This window comes from Dasypus novemcinctus, chromosome 26, assembly GCF_030445035.2.
Source record: "Dasypus novemcinctus isolate mDasNov1 chromosome 26, mDasNov1.1.hap2, whole genome shotgun sequence".
Taxonomy (NCBI): Eukaryota; Metazoa; Chordata; class Mammalia; order Cingulata; family Dasypodidae; genus Dasypus; species Dasypus novemcinctus.
In genome coordinates, this window is record NC_080698.1 from 8,243,621 (window position 1) to 8,260,230 (window position 16,610).

The 16,610-nt window shown below is 52.8% G+C and overlaps 1 protein-coding gene across 1 annotated transcript; it reads right to left on the minus strand.

Annotated features, from left to right (window-relative positions):
* Positions 1-4,938: 4,938 nt before the first annotated feature.
* LOC131276086 (15 kDa protein B-like) lies at positions 4,939-8,058 on the minus strand. Its single transcript, XM_058288359.2, has 4 exons — positions 7,860-8,058; positions 7,076-7,180; positions 6,362-6,454; positions 4,939-5,748 (listed from the first exon to the last, which is right to left on the minus strand). The coding sequence occupies exons 1-4, from the start codon at positions 8,034-8,036 to the stop codon at positions 5,425-5,427; spliced, it is 699 nt and encodes a 232-aa protein (XP_058144342.1). The 5' UTR covers positions 8,037-8,058; the 3' UTR covers positions 4,939-5,424.
* Positions 8,059-16,610: the final 8,552 nt, after the last annotated feature.

Sequence of the window (16,610 nt, forward strand, 5' to 3'; positions counted from 1 at the left end):
ATGTTAATTGCAACACAATAAAGCTGTAAAACAAACAATGAAGAGCAGAACTCTGATTCTCCCTGCAGCTCCCGAGTTCCCAAGGTCGGCTGTCCCCTTTCCCAGAGCAGGGGCCTGTGCCCCATCCGGGGCTCCAGCTCCCGGGGTGGGGTCAGGCCAGGTTGGTAAGGGCAGCTGTGGGCTCAGGGGCTTCGTGGCCTCCATCCCGTGGGGCCACTCCTGCCCTGCAGCTCCCTGCCTGGGGTTGCGGTGTGGTTGAATTTCATAGGTAAACTGAGGGATCCCACTTTCATCACGTGACGCTAACACTTTCCTCCACATTACATGGTCGTCGAGACTATCGCTGGGTGCACATTTTAATTCCTTCATGCATGTGTCCACCTCATGCACACACGCCGAGCTAATATAAATGCAGAAGTGGGCCACCTAGTCATGCTTCGCTGAAGGGCAGTCCACCTTTTCCTTTTCCTTTTTGGCTTGACTTCCTCTTCCTTCTCTTCCCACCCGTATCAGAAACTCCCCCACAATCCTCCTTACCCTCTCCTGTGTTTTCTTCCCTCTTTTCTCTACACTCATTTAAACCATCTCTATTTATCTGCAAGTAATTATTTGGGAGTAACTATTTGTCAGTTTTCTCCCCGCCTCCTGCTGACCTCCACTCTGTCTTTAAAGGCCACGCCATGTCCCAAGGTGGATTTGTCCCACCATTTATTTACTCCTTCCTTAGCTGGTTTCCCCTTGGTTGCCAAATTTTTACCATTTGATTTTCTCGGTAGGCCTTATTGTTTTATTTCTTATACATGCGTATTTAATCCAACTGCAATTTTTAGTGGGTGGTATATTTTTTCCTCCAGGTGGCTAACCAGTTAGACCAGCCTCATTGGGCAAATATTCACCAAAAGGACTGAACTGTCCTTTTGTCAAAAATTTCCTATTCATGTATACAGCTCTCTCTCCTGTTACACTGGACCACAGTCACTTGGCCCTGACACACTCACTTTTTCACAGTTTCCTTGGCTATTCCTGGGCGTTTATTCTTCCAGGTGAATTTTTCTTTTTAAGACTTGTTTTATTTATTTATCTGCCTCCTTCCTAGTTGTTTGCTCTTGCTGTCTGCTCTCGGTGTCCATTCGCTGTGTGCTCTCTATCTGCTTGTCTTCTCTTTAGGAGGCATCGGGAACCAACACTGGGACCTCCCATGTGGGAGAGAGGCACTCAGTCACTTGAGCCACATCCGCATCCCTTCCATGTGAATTTTAAGATGAATTTCTTCCCTTTAAAAACACACATGCAAGCCCTGTCCGGATTCTAATGGGTTCCAATGCATTCAATGTGTGCATTTTGAGAAAACGGACTTATTCATTATATTAACTTCCTCATTTGTTCAGCATGTATTTTTAATCAGCAAATCCTGAACTTTAGGTACTGGAGAGAAAGCAGTGAACAAACCTAGTAAAACTCCCTGCCTCTTGGAGCTGCAGTTATTAATAGAATAAGGTTTGTCTTTCCTTTTTTTTCCCTTCAGATCTTGTTTTGTGTATTGTAAATAAGATTGAGCTCTAATTTGGTTGAACTTAATCTGCAGGAATTGGAAGCCTAGCCCAGGAGCCTGGGGGATTTGCCTTCAGGAAGGCTGGGTGCTAGGGGCCGCCTCTGTGTGGCCCGTTTTAATTGACAATGTCGGCGGAGGACACTGTCCTTCAGAGGCCAGGCCCAACAGAGCAACGGTCACTATTAGCAACATTGCTTTTCTGGAGAATTGTTCGTAATTTTATTTTTTATACAGTTGTTTCAGGTTTTAGTATTAGTTGTGTCTTGGGATTGAAAAAAAGGAATTGGGGAACTTTCCTTCCTTTTCTTTGACTTGGAGTAGTTTACTGCCCTCAACAGTCCCTTGTTATTCGATTTGGAATAGTGAACACCCTCAGCAGTGGCTACACAGAGGGTGCTCCAGGGCCAGCGGCATCAGTAGCACCTGCAAGCTCTCTATTTTTTTATTTTTTAAAGATTTATTTTTTTTTTATTTTTATTTTTTAAAGATTTATTATTTATTTATTTAATTCCCCTCCCCCAGTTGTCTGTTTTCTGTGTCTTTTTGCTGCGTCTTGTTTCTTTTGTCCGCTACTGTTGTCGTCAGCGGCACAGAAAGTGTGGGCAGCACCATTCCTCGGCAGGCTACTCCCTCCTTCGCGCTGGGCAGCTCTCCTTATGGGGCCGCACTCCTTGCGCGTGAGGCTCCCCTATTCGGGGGACACCCCTGTGTGGCACGGCACTCCTTGTGCGCATCAGCACTGCGCATGGGCCAGCTCCACAAGGGTCAAGGAGGCCCGGGGCTTGAACCGTGGACCTCCCATGTGGTAGACGGATGCCCTAACCACTGGGCCAAAGTCCGTTTCCCTAAAGATTTATGTTTTATTTATTTCTCTCCCCTTCCCCCCAGAGTTGTCTGCTCTCTGTGTCATTCACCGTGTGTTCTTCTGTGTCCGCTTTCATTCTGTTCGTTGGACCTGGGAATCTGTGTCTTTCTTGCATCATCTTGCAGCGTCAGCTCTCTGTGTGTGCGGTGCCACTCCTCGGCAGGCAGTGCTTTTTTGGTGCAGAGCGACTCTCCTTACAGGGCACACTCCTTGCTCGTGGGGCTCCCCTACACGGGGGACACCCTTGCGTGGCACAGCACTCCTTGCGCACATGAGCGCTGCACGGGGGCCAGCTCACCACACGGGTCAGGAGGCCCTGGGTTTGAACCCTGCACCTCCCATGTGGTAGGAGGACGCTCTATCTGTTGAGCCAAGTTCGCTTCCCTGGAAGCTCTTTAGAAATGCAGATTCCTGGGGTCCACCCCAGGCCTGCTAATCCTGGACCTGCGTTTTAGTAAGACTCCTTGGCTGGCTCTGGAAGCAGCAGCGCTGGAGAAGCCCTGCTCTGGGACGTCGTGAGCCCTGCAGTGGGGGCTTCTGCTCCTGGAACTCCAGTCACCTTTCAAGGCTCTTCTGAGAAAACTGGCCTTTTCAAGTTTTCCCCTTCCGGCTCCCAGTCAGTGTGGGTAATTCCTATTTAGTGGGAGATCATTCATTTCCTCCAGGTTTTCACATTTTCTGCTAGAGTTCTAAGGAGTCATAAACTCTTAAAGTCTCTCAATCACTCCTGTGTCTACTGTTAGTTATTTCCCCATTTACATTTCGAATTTTAACTTTCTGCCCGCTGTTTTCTTTAATCACGCTTATGAAGAAGGTTTTGTGTATTCCAACACCGGCATTTTCCAGGTTGTAACCATGCCTTCAAATTTATTTTAAAGACTGCCTGATATTTTCCCTAGTGGCTATAGCACAAAGTACATAATCGTTCCTCTGTTGGGCCATTTAAGCAATTCTCTGCTTCCCAATGGTAAAACTACAACTGCCAGAATAATTCTGCTCCTACCCTGGATAGAAGCTCAGCAATACATTAACTTCTTAAAATGTCCACACATTCAGCGTTGTTTACAACGAAAAACGCAAGCAACTGCAGTGCCCAGTAGCAGGGGAGGACAAATAAATGGAGGTCTAGCCGCCCAGTGAAGCATTAGCCAGGCAGGGAAGCTCGTGTGACAGATCACTAGTGACTGCAGAGTGTTAATGACACAGTAAAAGGGAACAAGCCGGTTGTAAGATGCAGTGTAGACCATGAAGTCACTTGAGTTTGCATGTGTGTGGGTGTGTCTGAAGAGTGGAGTTTGATTGCTCAGGCATTAAATGCCGCCCTAGGGGTTCACCCACTGCGCTCCCCTCCTCCCCCAAGTGGATTCTCTCCTGATTCCTCACGCCTTTGGGCCCGGGGACTGTCAGCACCTCCAGGAGACTGAGCAGCACTTGGAGCCTGAGCGACCCGAGGCTCTGCTAGCCCTGAGGGCTGAGGGAATGGAGCAGTGTGGCCCCCCAGGACTCGGGGCTGGGGCCCGCAGGCCCGTCTCGCCCAGACCTGCTGTGATGCTGCCAGGGCTGCCCCGATGAACCCAGGAGCTTCCCGACAGGAAGTGCTCAGCCCAGGCCCCGGGCGTCCAGGCTGGGCACGGGCCCCTGAGAAAACCTGCGGGAGGCCTGGTGTGCTCTGGCCCGTGTGGGGGCAGGCGGGGAGTGAGGTGGGCTGTGAATGAGCTGCCTTCTTGGGGCTCCAAGGGTTGGCAGTGGCCTTCAGGTGAACATCGTTTCCCCACCAGGAGGAGAGGGCCTGAGGGCCTTAGGGCCTCCTGCTCAGCTCAACCCTCCCCCAGGCTCCCTCCTGCAGCAGCACCCTCCCCGTCTGCTCACCCATCAGTGGGTGCTGCCCAGGCCTTAGCTCCCAGGGAGCAGGTTGGGCTGTAGCAAGCGGCCCAGCTGCCCTGAGGCTGGTTTCCTCCCTGGAAGTGGCAGGTGGTGCCTGGGCAATGAGGAACCATCTGAGAAGTGGCCTTCAGTGACCGACCGTGGTCATTACTAATGGAGAGAATCCTTGGGACCGTTACAAAGAGGCCCCTTCCCCAAGGGGCCCTAAACCACACCCCCTGGAATGGGGCGTCTTCCCTCAGGTGTGGTGCTGGCTGACTTGAAGAGGACGATCGTGGGAAGCACAGCCTGCGGAGAGGATTTCCTGAGCACCTGCCCTCCAGGCACTGTCCTCAGGCATGAGGCTGCCTCCGTGCTCAGGCAGAGGCTTTGTGGGGTTCCCGCTGCGGGGCGTGAGAGCGTGGGAGCCCGGGTGAGGCACCGGATTGTGGAGGGCGGAAGCTGCCGTCAGCTGGCCTGGGGCAGGTGCAGGGAGGGGACGTTGGAAGGGAAGCTGCAGAGCCCGACCCTGCCAGCAGCCCCAGGGAGCTCCAGGGATCCTGATGTGCACGTCTGGGCTTCCGGGGTGGGTGCTGGCAGGAGCTTTGTCACCCAAAGGATCCACAGGGGAGGTCTCTGCACCACTTCATTCACAGAATCAGTTCAGAACATTTTATTACAGCTTTCCCTTCTGGGTCTCTAGCGAGAGTGCTCTCATCCCCTGGGAGGTGCCTGGTTGTCACAGTGACTGGGCATGGCCGAGAGGAACTGTGGATCCTGCACAGAGAGCTCCCCACCCCATGAAAGGAGAAGCTCCTTCCATGGACCCCTCAGCTGGCGGGGGCTGCTGTGAGCAGGCGCTGAGCTCCTGGGGGGCGAGATGCAACGCTGCAGGCAGGGCCAGCCTGGGTGAGGCTGGGAGCGCACAGCGGTGGGTGAGGGGGCCGCGCAGGGAGGCCTCCCGGAGGGGTGACTTTTGACCTGTGCCTTAGAGGAGGAGGATGTACAGACAGGATGGGACAGGGGTTTCAGGCAGAGGCAAGCAGCTGTGAAAGGGGAAGTGTGGAGGGGCTCAGGCAGGGGGTGCAGGAGGGGGGCTGTGCGCGCCTGCAGAGGGCGCCGGGCGGGCAGGGGCGAGCCAGGCCTAGAAGTTGCTCAGGATGTGCGAGATGATGTCGTACTTGGCTTTCTCGTACATGTCCCTGATCGCGGGCGGCAGCTTGGAGGTGTCAATCTCGGCGGCTGGTGCGCTCGGTGGCTTCCGAGGCTGCCCCGGCTCTCCCGCTGCTTCTTCCCCTGCCTGTTCCCCGGCCGCCATCTGGTCCTGGGCCCTTGCTTCCACGGCCTGCACCACCTCTGCTTCCTCCGAGACCTCCACTTCCTCCGCTGCTGCCTCTTCCGCCGCTTCCTCTACGGCCTCCGCGGCCTCTGCTACCTCCGCGGCCTCCGCGAGCTCAGGTGGGGAGACCTGCAGGAGCAGAGGCCGGGAGCTCCCGCCGCCGTCACGCCCCGGCCCCCCCACCCGGCGGCCTCTCCCTCCAGGCCTGGGTGCGGACACGGGGACCCGGGCGGGAGGAGGTGGCGCGCTGGCCTGGAGGTGGCCCTGCCCCGTGCCCACAGCTGCTGGGCAGGCTGCCTCGGGGTCGCGACCAGTCCCAGCCGTTCCCGGCTCCACCCACTGGCCGGGAGGCTCCACCTCGGGGTGCCCTTTTCCCAAATGGGTGGGTGTGTGGGGTCGGGGGCGGGGGCTTAAGGGGTCCTGCGTCCTGAGAGCCCCCACCCCAGGTCTCCCCAGCCCCGACCACGGGCCCCTGCGTCCCGCCGCCTGCAGTCCTCGACGCTGCTCCCTGCTCCCCTCCACGAGCCCCCAGGTCGCTGGGTGTCCTCCCCCTATCCCCGGGTCCTGGGCCGCCCCATTGTCCCCTGGAGGAAGCTGAGCCCGCGCTCAGCGCCTGGGGCACCCCGCAGGCCACGCGCCCGCCGGGGGGCTGCGGGGCGGGCAGGGGCTCAGGGGGCGGCAGGGAGGGCGCCCGAGGAGGGACCCGCGGCCAGGGCAGAGGGGCGGGGCGCGGGCCGCTTACCTGCCGCGGCGGCCCCTGCTGGCGCGAGCACTCGAGCAGGAGCACGCGGGTGCGCCGCTGCGCCGTGTAGCTGCCGCTGCAGTCCCGCTCCTCCTGCGGGGCAGGGCGAGGGCTGGAGGCGCCGGGGTCCCGCCCACCCGGCCCAGCCCGCAGCACCGCGCCCCGCGGGCCCCGGCCGCCCCGGCCCCACCCAGGCCGCGGGCTCCCCCAATCCGTCCTCAGATCAAAGCCGCAGCCTGAGGCGACGGGAAAGGGGCGCGGGAAGGAGCGCCGCAGCCGGAAGCCGAATCGGTCACCAGTGCCTGGGGGCAGCGACAGAGCGAGGCCCAGGCCCCGCGGGCGATGGCCACGGGGCTGCCGCGAGTTACGCTGTTGTCGGTGCGTCACTTCTCCACGTTTAGAAGTTTACCGGAATCATCAAAGCTTACTTTCCCGGGTTTTAAAAGTAATTATCTCTAGCTGGATTATGGCCTGACTTTGTCCTTTTTCTTTTTACAATTTTTTAATTTTGGGGACTGTTTTGCTTTTATTGTCATGATTTGCAATAATTTATAGTAAGAAAAAGCAAGAAGGAAAACCGATTTTAAGAAATACTTCCAGCATCCAAAACCAACATGGCCAGGTGAGGTGTGTGGAGGCCGCCAGCACCCCCTTGTGCTCCCCCTGAGAGAGGAGGGGACCCTGGGGTAGGGTGCAGGAGGATGGGAGACTCACCCCGCCCTCCCTGAAGGGGCATTCCTGGGGCGGTCTCTGCTGTGACGACAGGCACACTGTCTCCTTAATCCTGAAGTTGAGAGGGATTGTCCTCGAGGTGGTGTTCTAAAGAAGAGACAGAAAACTCCTGACCATCTGCCTTCCACAGTCCAGGGAGCAGAGGCCCAGAGAGGGCGAGGTGGCAGAGCTGGAGGGGCTCAGCCTGGGTCTGCAGACTCGAGCCCTTTCTAGGAAAGCAAGGGAGCTTGTCAAGGGCTCAGCAGACATTTGAGGTGGAGGTGGCTTTTGGAAACCACCAAGAAATGCCACGTAGAAGCAGTAAGAGCTTGCCTCTCTGTTTTCTCCTCTGTGAGCTAGAAATTCGAATCCTGGCTCTGCTTGCCTGGCAGCCAGCAGGAGGGGATGGGAAAGAAGGGGAAAGCAGAAGCCCCTAAGGCACCAGGGAGGCCAGCCCGGGTCCTGTGTGTCCTCCGGAGCAGCTCTGACACCCCTTGGGCCCCAGTCTGGGTGCAGGCTGGACTTGCCTCCCGGCGGGCACTCTTGAATCATGCACCAACCATCAGCCGTGATACAGGAATCTGGAGATACCTTCTTGTGGAAGGAACGCCGTCACGGAGTAGCCCCAGTCACCAAGTCCTTTGCACCACGTCCTGCCTGCCGCCCTCATGGCTACCCAGGGGCCAAGTGACACCCACGTCCCCATGGTCAGGGCCACATCTGCCCAGGGTCACCCTGGCGTTGCGCTTCCTGCCCTCCCCCCCACCTAGGCCCCACAGACACTCACCCCGCGAGGCGGTGGCGTGGCTTCCAGCAGGCGGAAGAGGGGCCCGCCCCTTCGCCCCTGGTTGAGGAACCGCACGGCCTGGTCGACAATCCTCTCGTAGCTGGGCCGGCGATGGGCCACACAGGCCACGGCTGCCAAGCCCACCACCAGCAGCAGCGCCCTCCAGGCCCCTGCCATTGTCCTTCTCGGGCTCACCGCCACCCACAGCCCCTTTTAGGTGCTGCGCAGGCCGCCTTGCCCAAGGCCGTGGTGACACGGGGGGGGGGGGGCTGGGGTCTTCCTGCAAGGGGGCTTCCTTCCCCTTGCTAGAGACCCCAGAGTTGGCCAACGTTCTGAAACGCTGTTGGCCAAGAGGCAAGCAGGTTTGGGCAACAGGCCAGGGCCTGAGACCTGGAGTGAGGCAAGAGCCCCGAGCTGAGGACAGGACAGCTGTGGAGGCGAGGGGAGCCCTTGCGCCCGGGCCTCGGGCCGCGCCCGTGTCCTGCGGAGGCCACCTCCAGCCCTGGCCGTGCAGGGCCCTCGGCTGTTTCCACCAGGCTGCTCTGTGCCGACGCCAGAAACCACTGCCCAAACCCACCGACCCTGTGACGGTTCTTCAGGTGAGTTCACCAAGAGCGGAGCCGATCTGAGGCTGTGCCCAGGTTGGCTTCGCAGTGCTACACGCCTTTCAAAACTTAGGCTGTCACCTCCTAAACACCTGGAAGCCTGACCTACTTGGAGGAAGCACAATACCTGACAGCCCAGGGCCCACCGTCCCTCAGAGCTGTGCTGGCCGCAGCCCCTTCAGGGAGGCCCTCACTGTCCACGGCCCTGGGTCCCCACTGAGGCAAGGGTGGGAGACTGTCCCCTGGAGGATCGGGGAGAGGACACCCGGCTCCCTGGAAAGGCAGCTCCAGACAGCAGCTTGCAAGTGGGTCAGCAAGCACCTCGCCTGTCCCGGGAGGGCTCCCGCTGTCCGTGGTGCGCCCACCGTGGACACCCACCTGCTGCCCTCCTCGCCAGCCCTCATCTGAGGAGCTCCCCTCCTCCCGAAGGAGACTCAGTGCCAGGGCGGAGAAGAGCCACTGCGGTGGTTCCCATAGAAGCCCACCAGTGGGGAAACTGAGGCACAGAGAAGCTCATGATACTCACCCCTTCCTCCAAGAGCTAAGAGTAGAGCCAGAAAATTAAATATAAAGTGAGGAAGGGAAGTAGATAAAGCACAGAGCCATTTTCCAGAGGCCCAGTGAGTCTTGGAAGGACTGTGGCTCGTCTCAAAAGTCCATACAAGCCTGATGTATACTGGGGAGTAAGTAGAAGTACCCTCTATATATGTTGAGAGGGGATCGTGCAGGAAGTCATGGTCATGTCCGCTCGCGAGATACTGCTACTACTTGTTGGGGTGCAGGTCCACTTGTTGATGGGTGACATGTTCACTCGAGGTTTTTACCTAAAGAACGAGGGTTCGACGGCACAGGTCTGGTGGGAGGTTGGCTGGAGCAGCCATTCTGGGCAGCCTCGGAGCACTGCCTGGTCCAAGGATGTCCAGGCTGGTCCCATGACCCAGCCTGCCGGCCCCGAGGCCACAGGGGACATGCACGAGGGTGTTCACTGCAGCCTGGAATGTGCAGCAGGTGCTGGGGCAGGCTGGGTGCCCGCCACAGGGAGGGTGAACAAGGAAAGATGGTGGGTGCACACTGAGAAACGCCATGCAGCAGTGCAGCCATGACTCTCAACTGGGAGCAGTTTTGCACCAGCCTCCTCATCCCCAACGATTGTCAGTCGAGAGACGTTCATTGTCACAGCTTGGGAACAGGATGCTAATGGCAGGTGGTAGGTAGAGGCCAGGTGGGCTGCTTAACCTCCTAAAATGCACAAAACAGCCCCGCACACAGACAGTTATCTGGCCCTGCATCTCAATAGTGCTGAGGGTCAGAAAGCCCGAGTTAGAGCCACAGACCCAGATGAACACAGAGCAAGTGGATGCATCAGTCTTAAAAACAGGGTGCTTGGTAACAAAAGGACACACCCGTGGGCTAGGTACCTGAACCCCTTTATACTTATTAGAATACATTGACTTTAAATGATACACCTGTATAACACGCAAAAAGTACAGGTAAGAATGATTGACGGTTGAGGGGGTGGGAAATGGATGGGAAAATTAAAAATAAAAGCAGAGAGGGGGCTTGCACAGACCAGGGAAGATAGTGTGCCAATGCAAATCCGAATAGAAAGCCTGCTTCCCTGTATGGACAATAGTGCCCCTGTCAGCAGCGCTGGCAAAGCGTCCGAAAGGATGTCCACTAAAATGCTAATAATGATGATCACTGCATGGAGGCCTGCAGGGAGTTTTACTTTCAACTTTTTTATTTGATTTTTTTTTTTTAAAGATTTATTTATTTATTTAATTCTCCCCCCTCCCCTGGTTGTCTGTTCTTGGTGTCTATTTGCTGCGTCTTGTTTCCTTGTCCGCTTCTGTTGTCGTCAGCGGCATGGGAAGTGTGGGCGGCGCCATTCCTGGGCAGGCTGCTCTTTCTTTTCACGCTGGGCGGCTCTCCTTATGGGTGCACTCCTTGCGCGTGGGGCTCACCCACGTGGGGGACACCCTTGCGTGGCACGGCACTCCTTGCGCGCATCAGCACTGCACATGGCCAGCTCCACACGGGTCAAGGAGGCCCGGGGTTTGAACTGCGGACCTCCCATATGGTAGACGGACGCCCTAACCACTGGGCCAAAGTCCGTTTCCCTGATTTTTTTTTGACAACCAACTTTCAATTTTACAAAAATAATAGATGTATTTTAAAAAGCTATCTCTTACTATATTGTATCCGCAGTACGTCTATAGCTGTTTTTAGGTGTTTTGTTTTGCTTTTTAACTTAAATAGAGTGGGAGCAGATGTGGCTCACAGGGTTCAGCTCCTGCCCCCCACATGGGAGTTTCCAGGTTTGGTCCCAGGTTCGGTACTGGGTTCTGTCCTGGGTTCACATCCTGGTCTCTCCTGAAAAAATAAAAACAAACAACAAGCAAAACATGAGAAAACCAACTCAGGGAAGCTGATGTGGCTCAGTGGTTGAACTCCAGCTTCCATACACAAGATTCTGAGTTCAATACCAGCACCTCAAAAGAAACCAAAAAACCAACAAACAAAAAACTAGAACGGAACTCTTTCTTTTTGAGATATATTTCACATACTATAAAATTCACCCTTTAAAAATGTACAATTCAGAACATGTTCAAAAGAAACCTTGTCTCCATGGGCAATCGCTACCATTCTCCCCTCCCCTTGCCCTCTGGCAACCACTAATCAGAATTCTGTCTTTACAGATTCGCCTATTCTAGACATTTCCTAAAAATGGAATCATCCACTCTGTGGCCTTCTGTGTCTGGCTTCTTTCGCTTAGCATCGTGTTTTCAAGGTCCATTCATATTACAGCCTGCATCAGAACTTCATTCCTTCCTATGGCCCACTAATACCCCATTGTCTGGTTATGCCCCTTTATTTACCCATTCATCAGTTGGGCAAGTGTGTTGTTTTCATTCTGTGGCTTTTGTGAACCGTTCTGCCATGTGTGGACATATCTGTGAATAACTTCTTTCTTTCCAAACTGGATGCCTTTTGTTTTTTTTTTTTTTTGTTTTTTTTTTTAATTTTTTTATTTTTTATTGACTTTGTAATAATATTACATTAAAAATATATATGTGAGGTCCCATTCAACCCCACCCCCCCACCCCCCCCTCTCCCCCCCCTAGGATGCCTTTTGTTTTTCTACCTTATTGCCCTGGCTAGAACTTCCAGTACAGTGTGGAACAGAACAAAATGGGCCTCCTTCCCTGGGGATAGTGTCCAGGTCTTCACCATTAAATGTCATGTTAAGCTGTGGGTTGTTCACTGATGAGCTCTTTCAGGTTGAGGAAGTTTCTCTCTATTCCTAATTTGTTGGGGCTTCCTTTCTTTAATCACAGTTAGGTGTTGGATTGACCCCCCCTCACCCCAAGATGACTCCCTCATCTGTTTGCTTGTTGTTGTTTTGGTTTGGAATTTTTATGTTTTTGTTTTGTTTTTTTATCCCCCCCCTTGCAGCTTTTTATTTTTTGAGTGCCGTCTGCTTTCTGTGTCGGTTCACTGTGTGTTCTTCTATGTCTGTAATTACTTTTATTTATCCCCCCTCCCTTTGCAGCTTCTTTGTTCTCTGCTCTGTGTCCATTTGCTGCGTGCTCTTCTGCGTTTTTTTTTTTAATGTCTTTATTTAGTTTTTTAAAAAATTCTCTCCCTCTCCCCCCACCCCATGTTGTCTGCTCTCTCTTTCCACTCTCTGTGTGTTCTTCTGTGTCTGCTTGCTTTCTTATCAGCGACACCAGGAATCTGTGTCTCTTTTTGTTGCATCATCTTGCTGCTTCAGTTCTCCATGTGTGTGGCGCCACATCTGGGCAGGCTGCCCTTTTTCGCGTGGGGCGGCTCTCCGTGAGGGGCACACTCCTTCCGCGTGGGGCTCCCCCATGCGAGGGACACCCCTGCACGGCATGGTACGCGTTGCATGCATCAGCACTGAGCGTGGGCCAGCTCATCACATGGGTCAGGAGGCCCTGGGTTTGAACGCTGGACCTCCCATGTGGTAGGCAGGCACTCAACTGCTTGTACCACATCTGTTCCTTGCTCATTTGTTTTAGCTCATTGTCTTCTCGTTCTTTATTGTTGTCTTGCTGGTTATTTGCACATGATTTTTGCTCAATGTGTGCTAGTGGTTTGTTTGTCTTCTTTAGGGGATACTGGGAACTCCCATGTGGGAGGCTGGCACTCAACTCCTTCAGCCACATCTGCTCACGTGGGTATTTTTGTCAGATGCTTTTTCTGCTTCTCTTGGTCATGTGTATTTTTTCCTTTAGCTTTATTATAGTGAATAACATTAATTTGATTTTCAGATATTGATCCAACATGGCATTCCTGCGATAAATTCCCCTTGGTCATGGTGTGCAAAGCTTTTTATATGTTGCGAGGTGTGGCTGGCTAGTATTTTACTAAGGATATTTGCATCTATGTTCATTAGGGATATTTCTGTAGTTTTCTTGTGATGTGTTTCTCTGGCTCTGTCTGGCTGGTAATACTGTCCTCGTAGAATGAGTTGGGACGTGTGGCTTACTCCTCTATTTCTCAAAGAGTTTGTGAAGGAATGGTATTATTCCTTTGTAGATATTTGGTAGGATTCATCTGAATCTGAAGCCATCCTGACCCAGGCCATTTCGTCACCAGATTGGCTAAGAAACCTGCTGAACGTTATCTCGTCAGCCTGCTTGAGGAGACAGAGCAGGGCTCTCCCCATTTTATGGAGGAGTATACTAAGGCTGAGAGAATGAAAGAAACCTACTCAAGGTCACTCAATCAGTGGCAGACTGAAAAATCAACAGAAATGATAAATTGTGATGCTTCCATCCTACGCAATAAGAGGAATAAACTCTTGATTCACCCAGCTCACTGAAAGCAGCCAGGCAGAAGAGTCCATATGGTATAAAATGCAAACTACTCTCTAGGGACAGACAGTGGGTCAGCGGTTACCTGAGGATGGCAAAGGTGGGGCTGGGGGGTGGCTGAGGAGAGGGAAGCAGGGGGACAGAGGGCTGCCAGGAAACCCAGATGGAGGGTGTGGTCACGCTTTTTCTTGTTTTTGTTTCTATTTCACTTTTTATTTATTTTTAAAAGATACTTAGATTACATAAAATGTTACAGAAGAAACATAAAAGGTTCCCATAGACCCCACTCCCTGCACCCCGCACTTTCCCCACATTACAACTTCTTTCCTTAGTGTGGCACATTCACTGCTCTGATGAGCACATTTTGGAGCATTGCCACACAGCACGGATTACAGTTTACACTGTGGCTTCCACTCTCTCCCACTCCACTCTGTAGGTTATGGCACCCTTGACCGTGGTGATGGTTTCACAGGTGTGTACCATGACAAGCTTGTCAAAATGTACACTTAAAATTTGAATAAGTCAGGTTATTATATGTTAATTGCAACACAATAAAGCTGTAAAACAAACAATGAAGAGCAGAACTCTGATTCTCCCTGCAGCTCCTGAGTTCCCAAGGTCGGCTGTCCCCTTTCCCAGAGCAGGGGCCTGTGCCCCATCCGGGGCTCCAGCTCCCGGGGTGGGGTCAGGCCAGGTTGGTAAGGGCAGCTGTGGGCTCAGGGGCTTCGTGGCCTCCATCCCGTGGGGCCACTCCTGCCCTGCAGCTCCCTGCCTGGGGTTGCGGTGTGGTTGAATCTCATAGGTAAACTGCGGGATCCCACTTTCATCACGTGACGCTAACGCTTTCCTCCACATTACATGGTCTTCGAGACTATCGCTGGGTGCACATTTTAATTCCTTCATGCATGTGTCCACCTCATGCACACACGCCCATCGTATATAAACGCAGAAGTGGGCCACCTAGTCATGCTTCGCTGAAGGGCAGTCCACCTTTTCCTTTTCCTTTTTGGCTTGACTCCCTCTTCCTTCTCTTCCCACCCGTATCAGAAACTCCCCCACAATCCTCCTTACCCTCTCCTGTGTTTTCTTCCCTCTTTTCTCTACACTCATGTAAACCATCTCTATTTATCTGCAAGTAATTATTTGGGAGTAACTATTTGTCAGTTTTCTCCCCGCCTCCTGCTGACCTCCACTCTGTCTTTAAAGGCCACGCCATGTCCCAAGGTGGATTTGTCCCACCATTTATTTACTCCTTCCTCAGCTGGTTTCCCCTTGGTTGCCAAATTTTTACCATTTGATTTTCTCGGTAGGCCTTATTGTTTTATTTCTTATACATGCGTATTTAATCCAACTGCAATTTTTAGTGGGTGGTATATTTTTTCCTCCAGGTGGCTAACCAGTTAGACCAGCCTAATTTAGTAAATATTCACCAAAAGGACTGAACTGTCCTTTTGTCAAAAATTTCCTATTCATGTATACAGGTCTCTCTCCTGTTACACTGGACCACAGTCACTTGGCCCTGACACACTCACTTTTTCACAGTTTCCTTGGCTATTCCTGGGCGTTTATTCTTCCAGGTGAATTTTCCTTTTTAAGACTTGTTTTATTTATTTATCTGCCTCCTTCCTCGTTGTTTGCTCTTGCTGTCTGCTCTCGGTGTCCATTCGCTGTGTGCTCTCTATCTGCTTGTCTTCTCTTTAGGAGGCACCGGGAACCAACACTGGGACCTCCCATGTGGGAGAGAGGCACTCAGTCACTTGAGCCACATCCGCATCCCTTCCATGTGAATTTTAAGATGAATTTCTTCCCTTTAAAAACACACATGCAAGCCCTGTCCGGATCCTAATGGGTTCCAATGCATTCAATGTGTGCATTTTGAAAAAACTGACTTATTCATTATATCAACTTCCTCATTTGTTCAGCATGTATTTTTAATCAGCAAATCCTGAACTTTAGGTACTGGAGAGAAAGCAGTGAACAATCCTAATAAAACTCCCTGCCCCGTGGAGCTGCAGTTATTAATAGAATAAGGTTTGTCTTTCCTTTTTTTCTTTCAGATCTTGTTCTGTGTATTGTAAATAAGATTGGGCTGTAATTTGGTTGAACTTAATCTGCAGGAATTGGAAGCCTAGCCCGCGAGTCTGGGGATTTGCCTTCAGGAAGGCTGGGTGCTAGGGGCCGCCTCTGTGTGGCCCGTTTTAATTGACAATGTCGGCGGAGGACACTGTCCTTCAGAGGCCAGGCCCAACAGGGCAACGGTCACTATTAGCAACATTGCTTTTCTGGAGAATTGTTCATAATTTTATTTTTTCATGTTTTAGTATTAGTTGTGTCTTGGGATTGAAAAAAAAGGAATTGGGGAACTTTCCTTCCTTTTCTTTGACTTGGAGTAGTTTACTGCCCTCAACAGTCCCTTGTTATTCGATTTGGAATAGTGAACACCCTCAGCAGTGGCTACACAGAGGGTGCTCCAGGGCCAGCGCCATCAGCAGCATCTGCAAGCTCTCTATTTTTTTTATGTTTTATTTATTTCTCTCCCCTTCCCCCCAGAGTTGTCGGCTCTCTGTGTCATTCGCTGTGTGTTCTTCTGTGTCCGCTTGCATCTGTTCGTTGGACCTGGGAATCTGTGTCTTTCTTGCATCATCTTGAAGCGTCAGCTCTCCGTGTGTGCGGCGCCACTCCTCGGCAAGCAGTGCTTCTTTGGTACAGAGCGACTCTCCTTACAGGGCGCACTCCTTGCTTGTGGGGCTCCCCTACACGGGGAACACACCTGTGTGGCACAGCACTCCCTGCACACATCAGCGCTGCACATGGATCAGCTCACCACACAGGTCAGGAGGCCCTGGGTTTGAACCCTGCACCTCCCATGTGGTAGGAGGACGCTCTATCTGTTGAGCCAAGTTTGCTTCCCTGGAAGCTCTTTAGAAATGCAGATTCCTGGGTCCACCCCAGGCCTGCTAATCCAGGACCTGCGTTTTAGTAAGACTCCTCGGCTGGCTCTGGAAGCAGCAGCGCTGGAGAAGCCCTGCTCTGGGACGTCGTGAGCCCTGCAGTGGGGGCTTCTGCTCCTGGAACTCCAGTCACCTTTCAAGGCTCTTCTGAGAAAACTGGCCTTTTCACATTTTCCCCTTCGGGCTCCCAGTCAGTGTTGATAATTCCTATTTAGTGGGAAATCATTCATTTCCCCCAGGTTTTCACATTTTCTGGTAGAGTTCTAAGGAGTCATAAACTCTTAAAGTCTCTCAATCTCTCCTGTGTCTATTGTTAGTTATTTCCCCATTATACATTTCGAATTTTAACTTTCT

What these genes read in the sequence shown, in the direction of transcription:
- LOC131276086 (XM_058288359.2), bottom strand. Translation starts at nt 8,036, where the DNA reads ATGGCAGGGGCCTGGAGGGCGCTGCTGCTGGTGGTGGGCTTGGCAGCC. An exon ending in CCACGCCACCGCCTCGCGGG is followed by an intron (nt 7,181 to 7,859) that starts GTGAGTGTCTGT and finishes TCTCTTCTTTAG; the next exon opens with AACACCACCTCGAGGACAAT. An exon ending in GCCCCTTCAGGGAGGGCGGG is followed by an intron (nt 6,455 to 7,075) that starts GTGAGTCTCCCA and finishes CCTGCCCCGCAG; the next exon opens with GAGGAGCGGGACTGCAGCGG.